Genomic DNA, 13,871 nt, shown 5'->3' on the forward strand with positions numbered 1-13,871 from the left:
TTTACAATCACATATAGTACAGAAATTAAAATCCAACACAGATTGAGCATAGATAATTAAACATGAGGGATTTCATCCAGAAATCCTTATTGAATTAGTTGAAGACTTTAATATTCTTAGCTAATGATCAACACATTCTCGTCATTAAATGTAGATTCTGTTTGAGCAGAGAGACTGTCGATGGAAACTATATGTAAAGAAGTTGAAAGGCATCCTCTCAGGGACAGCGTGAGGAGGGAGGACTGGGAGGTGGTGGCAACGGCTGATTGTAAATAAATTTTTAAAAATTTAATATTTAAACATGTTAAATTTATCATTAGTGCTTCTTCAAGTAATTTTCTGTTTGATCACTGTGACTTTTTAAGGATAAAATTACTTTAGTAACTGACAGAAAAGCACCTTTCCCCACTACATCAGTGATTTATTTGGCTAGGAAGGGCTGAAGGAAGACATTAGCTCTCTCATTAGTTGGACAAACCAGAATATATTACCACCAATCCTTCTTGTTAATTTTTAATTTTTTCATATTTAAAAACTGTACCCGAGAAAGCTGGCATAACAGAGCACTCATGTAATAGGAGAGCCTGGGAGGCGGAGGCAGGGGCGGAGGCGGGGGCGGAGGCGGAGGCGGGGGCGGGGGCGGAGGCGGAGGCGGGGGCGGAGGCGGGGGCGGAGGCGAGAAGACAGTGGTTCTAGGTCATCTTCCTTTATATGTGAAGATCAATTCTCATCTGACAAGAAACCTAGAAAGCTTGTCATCTCAGGCATAAGAATTATTCAAGATATAAATTTATCTTTTCACATAAAAACTTTTTATAAGATATTCTTTTTGTGTTAAATAAACATTTAATCTGTGTCATTAAAAGAATTTATAGAATAAGGTATTATTATCTGCACTCATGGCCTATGTATCAAAAAGACCCTTCTTTTCATTAAGAACGTTTTTTTATTTCTTCTCAAGTACAAAGGTATTCTTTTTCTAACCAAAAAAAATATTTAACAAGACAAAGTTCCAAGCTGTCTGAAGAGTTTCAATGATTAGAAATAGCACTTGGTGCTTAAAACAAAATTCTGTTAATGACTGGAAATATAAAGTCACTGGTAATTTCTTAAGCAGGAAAACTAGCCACAGGTCTCTGTTCTTGTTAAGTTTTAACTTCAGTGTAGAACATGGGGCCTTTTATCCTGGAAAGCAAAAACAAAGCCAATGTAACAGTTGTAAAGGCCAAGTGGTGATCATTTGTTGATTTTTGTTTCTAATCACATTACTATTTGGCCTTGAGATACATTTTAACAGCTTATCAGTTTCTTGTTTTGTACTGACTTTATTTTCAGACCTCAGCAATCACCCAGCGAATAAGTCCCTGCTCCACCTTGACAAGCAGCACTGCCTCTCCACCAGCCAGCAGCCCCTGTTCTACGCTCCCACCAGTCAGTACAAATGCAACTGCCAAAGACTGTAGCTATGGGGCTGTCACTAGCCCCACCTCCACCCTAGAAAGCAGAGACAGTGGCATCATTGGTAAGCTTTTTATAATAATCATTTTGTATATTTTATTCCTTTTAAAAACAATTATACAAGTGTAAAATTTCGAGAATTATATTTTGAGATATGTATATAAACTTGTTCAGTTTTAAACTGCTGACGTGATAATGGTCAACAAAATGAGAAACTTTTTTTCAGGGCTTACTTGATAAGATATAAAACATTCTATACACTGGTTTCTGAAAATTCCCATATTTCATTCCTACTAACAGTTCTTGTCCAGAAAAGTTAATTCTTTACTGATGGAGTAGAGTATTGTAAAGCAGAGAACGGAGATTAAAGCTGAATTAAGGCTGAAGATCTTTAATTTGAGTTGTCTTGGGTTCTGTTTTGTTTCAAGTGTGTATCAGTCGTTTGATGAGGTTTGAACGTCCCTTCTGATCTGGTTTTCCTTTTTTTTTTAAGATTTTTAAGATTTATTTATTTATTTTATGTATGTAAGTACAATGTTGCTTTCTTCAGACACATCCGAAGAGGGCATCAGATCCCATTACAAATGGCTCCTGGGAATTGAACTCAGGTCCTCTGGAAGAGCAGTCAGTGCCCTTAACCACTGAGCCACCTCTCCAGCCCCCAGATCTAGTTTTTTTATCAACAAGATATCCTGTTTTCTGCCCTTAATAAAGTAGAGTAGGTTTTTAATGTCACTTATAAGTTGGAACATTAGACCAATGTGCTGTTGGGGCAAGCAAAGAATTCTGTGTGCTGTACATTACTGTGAAGGTCTGAGCCTAGGTCCAGTAGTCACTGAGTCTGCACCTATGGGGAGGTTTACGGTCAGTGGGAACAGAGAGGAACTCTACTCTAGCAGACCGCAGCTGGAACCCAGCACATACCCAGAGAATTCCAATAGTGGAACACCCAGGAAGATGCCTTCCCAAGTCTTTGTTCTTTGTTTTTCTTATTACTATATTTAAATACTATTTTTGCTTTATATTTTAGAAACTTTTTTATCTTTAGAATCTTCTTGCCTTTATTTAACTATTTTTATTTTGTAAGTACATTTTATTTCTTGAATTAATCCTCCTTTGTTTATGTCCCTTTCTTTTTTCTTTTTGCCTCCTCTCATATTTATTATTTTGTTTTACTATGTTTTTAATTCATAATTTATGCTACATTATTTCTTCCACTTTTCTATGGTCATTCATGGTGTAGTAGTTGTCTTTAATTTATTTTTTAAATTTGTTTTCTATCTCTGATTTGTTTGGGTGGTGCTGCCATTGTAGCAGCCTGTTTTGCCCTTTGAGTGGTTTGGGGTCCTCAGGCAAAAGATGCTCACTACAAAGACCCCAGACAATAGCAAAAGAACATTCATGCAAATTAGTGCAACAGAAACAAGAGAAACCTGAAAAGGCAAGGCAACCTCACTTCTGAAGTTTGTAACCCTTTAAAAATGGAATCTAAAAATGTTTAAGCGGTTAAAATGCCAAAGAATTGAGAAGTCTCAACTTAAAAATAATCAGTAACCTCAAAGAAGATTAAAAGAAACAACGGAATGAAACAAAGTCAGCTGAAGACTAGGACAGCAGATGTACTACGTGGGAAATTAGCAAAAAAAGAATTGAAGGGAAAGTGGAAAAAACAGCAAATAAGAATGTTGGAGATAGAAGTTTCAGGAAGTCAAACAGGAAGAGATGGCTCAGTCAGTAAAGTGTTTACAAGGACCGGAGTTTGATCAAGAGAATTCACATTTTAAAAACAAAAGCAGGCTTGATGTGTGTGCATGTAATCCCAATGCTGGGAAAACTGAAGTAAGGGGATCCCTGGTGTTTCCTTAGCTTGCCAGCCTAGCCTTCATAGTAATTTCTGGGCCAATAAGAGACCTACCTCCATCCCCACACACAGAAGTTGTGACTGAGAAGATGGGTAAAGTACCAGGTCTCCAGCACCCTGGTTTGTTGAAAGGCAGGTGTGACAGTACACATACATAATCCAGCTCTGACCAAAGTGGGAGGCAGGCCCCAGGGACTTGCTAGCAAGCCAACTTAGATGAAGTGGGAATTCCACATTCAGTGAGAGAATGGCCTCAAAAAATAAGAATAAAACTAAATTCCTTTTTCTTGCACCATACAAAATCAAAGATCATTGACCTTAATATGAGGCCTGAAACTTTGAAACTAATTAGAGAAAAATATGTGGAAAATAGATTGAGAATATATGGTATATGAATATACATAAAGACCCACCTGCCCCTCAGAAAAACCTGTTATGTGTTCCTCTGTGAGTATACAGCTAAACAAGTCTAGGGCAGCATGCAGTAGGGATTCTCCATATTCTGTACTAGTCACAGTAGCCACATGATGCTACGAGTGACTATCAACAGATGAATAAGGAAAGGATGATGCTTATATACACGAGTTTTACACAGCTGTAAAGAAAAATGAAGTGCTGTCATTTACAGTAAAATAGGGACTTAGAGATTGGTATATTAAATGAGCTACACTAAAACTGATATTTTTCTCATGTATTAAATCTAGATTTTTGTTTTAAGAATACATGAAATTGCTGGGCATGGCGATGCATACCTTTAATTCTAGTACTCAGGAGGCAGTCAGGCCTGTAAGTTCAAAGCCAACATGCTTTACATGATGAGCTCCAGGACAGCCAGAGCTACACCCTATCTCAAAAAAACAAACCAAAACAAAATCCCTAAACCATGAAGTTAGGGTGAAGACTATCTGTGATGCAGAAGGAAGCCCACTGGGAGAAGAGATGGAGGACAAGAGAGGAGGGAAGTGTGGTAAACTATGGTTTTTGAATGCATTTCCTTTAATAATTAGGTTATTAAGAATATTTTAACAAATAGTCTGAGGTACATTCTATACCGACAAGAACAGCAGTGTAAAGCTATGTTTATTCTCTAAGAACACAGTGTCTCCATACTAAACAATGTTGGGCTTCATTCCTAAATGTAAGTGGGCTTTCTGTGCATTTCTCTTTTGCCTGACAACCAAACAATGAAGTGTCATAGTCTAGAGCCACCACTACATAGAATGAAGAGGTAGTATAAAAATGGACATAAGAGAGACATCACCTTGAGCCAGCCATGATACAGAAAGACCTGGACAACAGACAGCCCCGACAACACTCCAGACGTGGAACAGTAAACACGAATCTCTGCAGGTTCACGCTGAGATGCATTGCTAAAGTTTAAACAGAGCGAGTTTTCTATTGGGTGATGCACTCATGACTCCTTCACTGACAGTGCAGACTGCAGGTTGCAGCATCCTGCCAGCACCATCAAGACCCTATTCTGATGCAGAAGCTTAGAAAACAATAACTGACAAAGAAATGAAAAAGCTGGAAGCTACATATTTTGCAATATTCAAGAAGACATTTGCAATACATGATGTGTTCCTGTGTCGTGTTCCAGTACATCCTATTTTAAGAAAAGATTTAAATTTCTATATCATCTTTTTTTTTTGAGTGTGTGAAGAGAAAAAGAAAAATGAGAATTTCTTCAAAACTATGATTAATTCAGAAGATAGAGTAATTGCTTCAGGATTCATTCCTTTGAGCATGAGTGAACATTCCTTTTAGTCTGTCATAACTGAGTTGGGCTTGCATCTCTTAAAACCAGATAAAAAGATCCTGCCGATCAGCCTTCAGATGAAGAATACAATAGGATTGGTCCTTAGTAGTGTGCTTCAGGAACTGGGGGTTCTGCAGACATGTACATGAGAACTACAATTAAAACATTAAGTAGAAAGAGAAGGAGAAGAATTTTAGCAGCATAGAAAACAAAATACTTGTACTATAAGCAAGTATTTTTAAATATTTTGTCCAAATATTAATAATAAACTTTTATAGGAAAAAAGTAAACAAGCATTAAATACCTAAAAATCCCAGCATTCAGAAAGGTGAAGCAGGAAGATTGCACTGTCCAGGCAAGCAAGGGCTACACAGCAAACCCCTGGGTTGTAAGGAGGACCAGGGGAATAAAGAAAAATGAGGCACTAGAAACAAAACGTGTAATGGCTCGATAGCAGAGCTGGAGCAGTGCAGCCCCAAAGCCAGAGACAACAGTGCTGGGGCAGGAATGCATGCAGTCTTGTAAAGAAACAACAAACACTCAAGACACCAAGAAATATGAGGGTGATTAACAAAATATTTACCGTGTTGGTTTTCTTTTAGAGATTACTCAATCAAACTCTTATTTGTTGTAGCTAATATGAATGCTATGGCAATGTGTCTATCTCAGCTCTTTAAAGAACACACATGAATACATGGATTCATTTATTCAAAACAGAGACCAAGTAGGTAAACTGCATAGAACAAAGTTTTATAACATTAACACAAGAATAAATTCCATTCATATATTCTAATAATTAAAAATCTAAAAAAATCAAGGAAATACGTCCAAAAATATCAAAAATTATAAAGAAGACATGGGAAGATATCTCTGTTGACAAAGAAATTTCCATGCACACACAAGAATGTAAGTTCCACTCTGGTACTCTTACAAGAAGATGATGATGGAGCTGGAGCCCCAGCCTCACTATTCCCGGCCCACAGTTCCCTACTCCCAAACCCCGTGGGAGAGAGAGCTCACTGCCCGGACAGGTGGGCACTCCTGAGACTGCAGAGCGGGAGAGACCACCAATACTGCCCACCCCTGCCCACATCCCTGGCCCAAGAGGAAACTGTATAGGGCCTCTGGGAACCAGGAGATAGGGGCACTCAAGCTGCAGGTCCCCTGCGGTCCAGACACTGCCCAGATCTGAAGGGACCTGATCAAAAGCTCCCTGCACCCAAATCCTGTGGAAGGGAGAGCTAAACCTTCAGAGGAGCAGACATGCCTAGGAAGCCAGAAGAGACTACACTCTGCTCACATTTCTGACTCCAGAGGAAAACACCTAACACCATCTGGGATCCCGGTGCATGGGGGCCCCGGGAAAAGGCGGTGCAGGCCCTCCTGGTTGCCATCCTCACGGAGAGCTTAAAAGCAGCCCCCCAGGAGCCACTTCAGCTGCGGGACCACAGGTAATACCTACTTTTCTGCTCCAAGCAACCATCATGGTAGACTCAGGACATAGGCCCACAGGAACAGCTGAAGACCAGTAGACAGGAAAGACTACATGCCCAAAACCGGAACACTCTGTTCCCATAACTGGCTGAAAGAAAACAGGTCTACAGCACTCCTGACACACAGGCCTACAGGACGGTCTAGCCACTGTCAGAAATAGCAGAACAAGGTAACACCAGATACAACCTGATGGTGAGAGGCAAGCACAGGAACCCAAGCAACAGAAACCAAGACTACATGGCATCATCGGAGCCCAATTCTCCCACCAAAGCAAACACTGAATATCCAAACACACCAGAAAAGCAAGATCTAAATTTAAAATCACATTTGATCATGATGATGGAGGACTTCAAGAAAGACATAAAGAACTCCCATAGAGAAACAGAGAAAAACATAAATAAACAAGTAGAAGCCTATAGAGAGGAATCACAAAAATACCTGAAAGAATTCCAGGAAAACACAATCAAACAGATGAAGGAATTAAAAATGGAAATAGAAGCAATAAAGAAAGCACAAAGGGAAACAACCCTGGATATAGAAAACCAAAGGAAGAGACAGGGAGCCGTAGATACAAGCATCACCAACAGAATACAAGAGATAGAAGAAAGAATCTCAGGAGCAGAAGATTCCATAGAAATCATTGACACAACTCTCAAAGATAATGTAAAAAGGAAAAAGCTACTGGTCCAAAACATACAGGAAATCCAGGACTCAATGAGAAGATCAAACCTAAGGATAAGAGGTATAGAAGAGAATGAAGACTCCCAACTCAAAGGACCAGTAAATATCTTCAATAAAATCATAGAAGAGAACTTCCCTAACCTAAAGAAAGAGATGCCCATAAACATACAAGAAACCTACAGAACTCCAAATAGATTGGACCAGAAAAGAAACTCCTCCTGTCACATAACAGTCAAAACACCAAACGCACAAAATAAAGAAAGAATATTAAAAGCATTAAGGGAAAAGGTCAAGTGACATATGAAGGCAGACCTATAAGAATTACACCAGACTTCTCACCAGAGACTATGAAAGCCAGAAGATCCTGGACAGATGTCATACAGACCCTAAGAGAACACAAATGCCAGCCCAGGTTACTGTATCCAGCAAAACTCTCAATTAACATAGATGGAGAAACCAAGATATTCCATGACAAAACCAAATTTACACAATATCTTTCTACAAATCGAGCCCTCTAAAGGATAATAAATGGTAAAGCCCAACATAAGGAGGCAAGCTACACCCTAGAAAAAGCAAGAAACTAATCGTCTTGGCAACAAAACAAGGAGAAGAAAAGCATACAAACATAATCTCACATCCAAATATGAATATAACAGGAAGCAATAATCACTATTCCTTAATATCTCACAACATCAATGGTCTCAACTCCCCAATAAAAAGACATAGATTAGCAAACTGGATATGCAATGAGGATCCTGCATTCTGCTGCCCATAGGAAACATACCTCAGAGACAAAGAGGTGTCTACTACCTCAGAGTGAAAGGCTGGAAAACAACTTTCCAAGCAAATGGCCTGAAGAAGCAAATTGAGTAGCCATTCTACTATCGAATAAAATCAATTTTCAACTAAAAGTCATCAAAAAAGATAAGGAAGGACACTTCATATTCATCAAAGGAAAAATCCACCAAGATGAACTCTCAATCCTAAATATTTATGCTCCAACTACAAGGGCACCTACATACATAAAAGAAACCGTACTAAAGCTCAAAGCACACATTACACCTCACACAATAATAGTAGGAGATTTCAACACCCCACTCTCATCAATGGACAGATCATGGAAACAGAAATTAAACAGAGACATAGACAGACTAAGAGAAGTCATGAACCAAATGGACTTAACGGATATTTATAGAACATTCTATCCTAAAACAAAAGGATATACCTTCTGCTCACGACCTCATGGTACTTTCTCCAAAATTGACCATATAATTGGTCATAAAACAGGCCTCAATAGATACAGAAAGATAGAAATAATCCCATGTGTCCTATCACACCACCACAGGCTAAAGCTGGTCTTCAATAACAATAAGGGAAGAACGCCCACATATACATGGAAGTTGAACAATGCTCTACTCAATGATAACCTGGTCAAGGAAGAAATAAAGAAAGAAATTAAAGACTGCTTAGAATTTAATGAAAATGAAGGTACAACATACCCAAACTTATGGGACACAATGAAAGCTGTGCTAAGAGGAAAACTCATACCTCTGAGTGCCTGCAGAAAAAAAAACAGGAGAGAGCATATATCAGCAGCTTGACAGCACGCTTAAAAGCTCTAGAACAAAAAGAAGCACATACACCCAGGAGGAGTAGAAGGCAGGAAATAATCAAACTCAGAGCTGAAATCAAACAAGTAGAAACAAAAAGGACCATACAAAGAATCAACACAACCAAAAGTTGGTTCTTTGAGAAAATCAACAAGATAGATAAACCCTTAGGCAGACTAAGGAGACGACACAGAGAGTGTGTCCAAATTGACAAAATCAGAAATGAAAAGGGAGACATAACTACAGAATCAGAGGAAATTCAAAGAATCATCAGATCCTACTATAAAAGCCTATATTCAACAAAACTTGAAAATCTTCAGGAAATGGACAATTTCCTAGACAGATACCAGGAACCGAAGTTAAATCAGGAACAGATAAACCATTTAAACAACCGCATAACTCCTAAGAAATAGAAGCAGTCATTAAAGGTCTCCCAACCAAAAAGAGCCCAGGTCCAGACGGGTTTAGTGCAGAATTCTATCACACCTTCATAGAAGACCTCATACCAATACTATCCAAAATATTCCACAAAATTGAAACAGATGGAGTGCTACCGAATTCCTTCTATGAAGCCACAATTACTTTTATACCTAAACCACACAAAGACCCAACAAAGAAAGAGAACTTCAGACCAATTTCCCTTATGAATATCGACGCAAATATACTCAATAAAATTCTGGCAAACCTAATCCAAGAACACATCAAAACAATCATCCACCATGATCAAGTAGGCTTCATCCCAGGCATGCAGGGATGGTTTAATATAAGGAAAACCATCAACGTGATCCATTATGTAAACAAACTGAAAGAACAAAACCACATGATCATTTCATTAGATGCTGAGAAAGCATTTGACAAAATTCAACACCCCTTCATGATAAAAGTCCTGGAAAGAATAGGAATTCAAGGCCCATACCTAAACATAGTAAACGCCATATACACCAAACCAGTAGCTAACATTACACTAAATGGAGAGAAACTTGAAGCAATCCCACTAAAATCAGGGACTAGACAAGGCTGTCCACTCTCTCCCTACTTATTCAATATAGTTCTCAAAGTCCTAGCCAGAGCAATCAGACAACAAAAGGAGATCAAAGGGATACAGATTGGAAAAGAAGAAGTCAAAATATCACTGTTTGCAGATGATATGATAGTATATTTAAGTGATCCCAAAAGTTCCACCAGAGAACTACTAAACCTGATAAACACTTTCAGCAAAGTGGCTTGGTATAAAATTAACTCAAATAAATCACTAGCCTTCCTCTACACAAAAGAGAAACAAGCCGAGAAAGAAATTAGGGAAATGACACCCTTCATAATAGTCCCAAATAATATAAAGTGCCTCCGTGTGACTTTAACGAAGCAAGTGAAAGATCTGTATGATAAGAACTTCAAGCCTCTGAAGAAAGAAATTGAAGAAGCTCTCAGAAGATGGAAAGATCTCCCATGCTCATGGCTTGGCAGGATTAATATACTAAAAATGGCCATTTTACCAAAAGCGATCTACAGATTCAATGCAATCCCCATCAAAATACCAATCCAATTCTTCAGAGAGTTAGACAGAACAATTTGCAAATTCATCTGGAATAACAAAAAACCCAGGATAGCTAAAACTATCCTCAACAATAAAAGGACTTCCGAGAGAATCACTATCCCTGAACTCAAGCAGTATTACAGAGCAATAGTGATAAAAACTACATGGTATTGGTACAGAGACAGACAGATAGACCAGTGGAATAGAATTGAAGACCCAGAAATGAACCCACACACCTATGGTCACTTGATTTTTGACAAAGGAGCCAAAACCATCCAATGGATAAAAGATAGCATTTTCAGCAAATGGTGCTGGTTCAACTGGAGGTCAGCATGTAGAAGAATGCAGGGGAGGGAGAGCTAAACCTTCAGAGAGGCAGACACGCCTGGGAAACCAGAAGAGACTGCACTCTGCATACACATCTCGGACGCCAGAGGAAAACACCAAAGGCCATCTGGAACCCTGGTGCACTGAAGCTCCCGGAAGGGGCGGCGCATATCTTCCTGGTTGCTGCCGCTGCAGAGAGCCCGTGGGCAGCACCCCACGAGCGAACTTGAGCCTCGGGACCACAGGTAAGACCAACCTTTCTGCTGCAAGAAAGCTGCCTGGTGAACTCAAGACACAGGCCCACAGGAACAGCTGAAGACCTGTAGAGAGGAAAAACTACACGCCCGAAAGCAGAACACTCTGTCCCCATAACTGGCTGAAAGAAAACAGGAAAACAGGTCTACAGCACTCCTGACACACAGGCTTATAGGACAGTCTAGCCACGGTCAGAAATAGCAGAACAAAGTAACACTAGAGATAATCTGATGGCCAGAGGCAAGCGCAGGAACCCAAGCAACAGAAACCAAGACTACATGGCACCATCGGAGCCCAATTCTCCCATCAAAACAAACATGGAATATCCAAACACACCAGAAAAGCAAGATCTAGTTTCGAAATCATATTTGATCATGATGCTGGAGGACTTCAAGAAAGACGTGAAGAACTCCCTTAGAGAACAAGTAGAAGCAAAAATCCCTGAAAGAATTCCAGGAAAACATAAATAAACAAGTAGAAGCCCATAGAGAGGAGACACAAAAATCCCCGAAAGAATTCCAGGAAAACACAATCAAACAGTTGAAGGAATTAAAAATGGAAATAAAAGCAATCAAGAAAGAACACATGGAAACAACCCTGGATATAGAAAACCAAAAGAAGAGACAAGGAGCTGTAGATACAAGCTTCACCAACAGAATACAAGAGATGGAAGAGAGAATCTCAGGAGCAGAAGATTCCATAGAAATCATTGACTCAACTGTCAAAGATAATGTAAAGCGGAAAAAGCTACTGGTCCAAAACATACAGGAAATCGAGGACTCAATGAGAAGATCAAACCTAAGGATAATAGGTATAGAAGAGAGTGAAGACTCTCAGCTCAAAGGACCAGTAAATATCTTCAACAAAATCATAGAAGAAAACTTCCCTAACCTAAAAAAAGAGATACCCATGGGCATACAAGAAGCCTACAGAACTCCAAATAGATTGGACCAGAAAAGAAACACCTCCCGTCACATAATAGTCAAAACACCAAACGCACAAAATAAAGAAAGAATATTAAAAGCAGTAAGGGAAAAAGGTCAAGTAACATATAAAGGGAGACCTATCAGAATCACACCAGACTTCTCGCCAGAAACTATGAAGGCCAGAAGATCCTGGACTGATGTCATACAGACCCTAAGAGAACACAAATGCCAGCCCAGGTTACTGTATCCTGCAAAACTCTCAATTAACATAGATGGAGAAACCAAGATATTCCATGACAAAACCAAATTTACACAATATCTTTCTACAAATCCAGCACTACAAAGTATAATAAAGGGTAAAGCCCAACATAAGGAGGCAAGCTATACCCTTGAAGAAGCAAGAAACTAATCGTCTTGGCAACAAAACAAAGAGAAGAAAAGCACACAAACATAACCTCACATCCAAATATGAATATAACAGGAAGCAATAATCACTATTCCTTAATATCTCTCAACATCAATGGCCTCAACTCCCCAATTAAAAAGACATAGATTAACAAACTGGATACGCAACGAGGACCCTGCATTCTGCTGCCTACAGGAAACACACCTCAGAGACAAAGACAGACACTACCTCAGAGTCAAAGGCTGGAAAACAACTTTCCAAGCAAATGGTCGGAAGAAGCAAGCTGGAGTAGCCATTCTAATATCAGATAAAATCAATTTTCAACTAAAAGTCATCAAAAACGATAAGGAAGGACACTTCATATTCATCAAAGGAAAAATCCAACAAGATGAACTCTCAATCCTAAATATCTATGCCCCAAATACAAGGGCACCTACATACGTAAAAGAAACCTTACTAAAGCTCAAAACACACATTCCACCTCACACAATAATAGTAGGAGATTTCAACACCCCACTCTCATCAATGGACAGATCATGGAAACAGAAATTAAACAGAGATGTAGACAGACTAAGAGAAGTCATGAACCAAATGGACTTAACAGATATTTATAGAACATTCTATCCTAAAACAAAAGGATATACCTTCTTCTCAGCTCCTCATGGTACTTTCTCCAAAATTGACCATATAATTGGTCAAAAAACGGGCCTCAACAGGTACAGAAAGATAGAAATAATCCCATGCGTGCTATCGGACCACCACGGCCTAAAACTGGTCTTCAATAACAATAAGGGAAGAATGCCCACATATACGTGGAAATTGAACAATGCTCTACTCAATGATAACCTGGTCAAGGAAGAAATAAAGAAAGAAATTGAAGACTTTTTAGAATTTAATGAAAATGAAGGTAAAACATACCGAAACTTATGGGACACAATGAAAGCTGTGTTAAGAGGAAACCTCATAGCGCTGAGTGCCTGCAGAAAGAAACAGGAAAGAGCATATGTCAGCAGCTTGACAGCACACCTAAAAGCTCTAGAACAAAAAGAAGCAAATACACCCAGGAGGAGTAGAAGGCAGGAAATAATCAAACTCAGAGCTGAAATCACACAAAAAGGACCATAGAAAGAATCAACAGAACCAAAAGTTGGTTCTTTGAGAAAATCAACAAGAGAGATAAACCCTAAGCCAGACTAACGAGAGGACACAGAGAGTGTGTCCAAATTAACAAAATCAGAAATGAAAAGGGAGACATAACTACAGATTCAGAGGAAATTCAAAAAATCATCAGATCTTACTATAAAAGCCTATATTCAACAAAACTTGAAAATCTTCAGGAAATGGACAATTTCCTAGACAGATACCAGGTACCGAAGTTAAATCAGGAACAGATAAACCAGTTAAACAACCCCATAACTCCTAAGGAAATAGAAGCAGTCATTAAAGGTCTCCCAACCAAAAAGAGCCCAGGTCCAGATGGGTTTAGTGCAGAATTCTATCAGACCTTCATAGAAGACCTCATACCAATATTATCCAAACTATTCCACAAAATTGAAACAG

At 39.0% G+C, this 13,871-nt stretch overlaps 1 protein-coding gene across 17 annotated transcripts in view; it reads left to right on the forward strand.

Annotated features, from left to right (window-relative positions):
* Window positions 1-13,871, forward strand: part of Tanc2 (tetratricopeptide repeat, ankyrin repeat and coiled-coil containing 2) — a 320,432-nt gene that overhangs the window by 153,986 nt on the left and 152,575 nt on the right. For all 17 annotated transcript variants that reach the window (XM_039086155.2, XM_039086153.2, NM_001191653.1 and 14 more), the window contains one exon: window positions 1,336-1,522. In XM_039086155.2, coding sequence (XP_038942083.1) covers window positions 1,336-1,522 — 187 coding nt within the window. The remainder of the gene's footprint in view (window positions 1-1,335; window positions 1,523-13,871) is intronic.

Source organism: Rattus norvegicus, chromosome 10, assembly GCF_036323735.1.
Source record: "Rattus norvegicus strain BN/NHsdMcwi chromosome 10, GRCr8, whole genome shotgun sequence".
Taxonomy (NCBI): domain Eukaryota; kingdom Metazoa; phylum Chordata; class Mammalia; order Rodentia; family Muridae; genus Rattus; species Rattus norvegicus.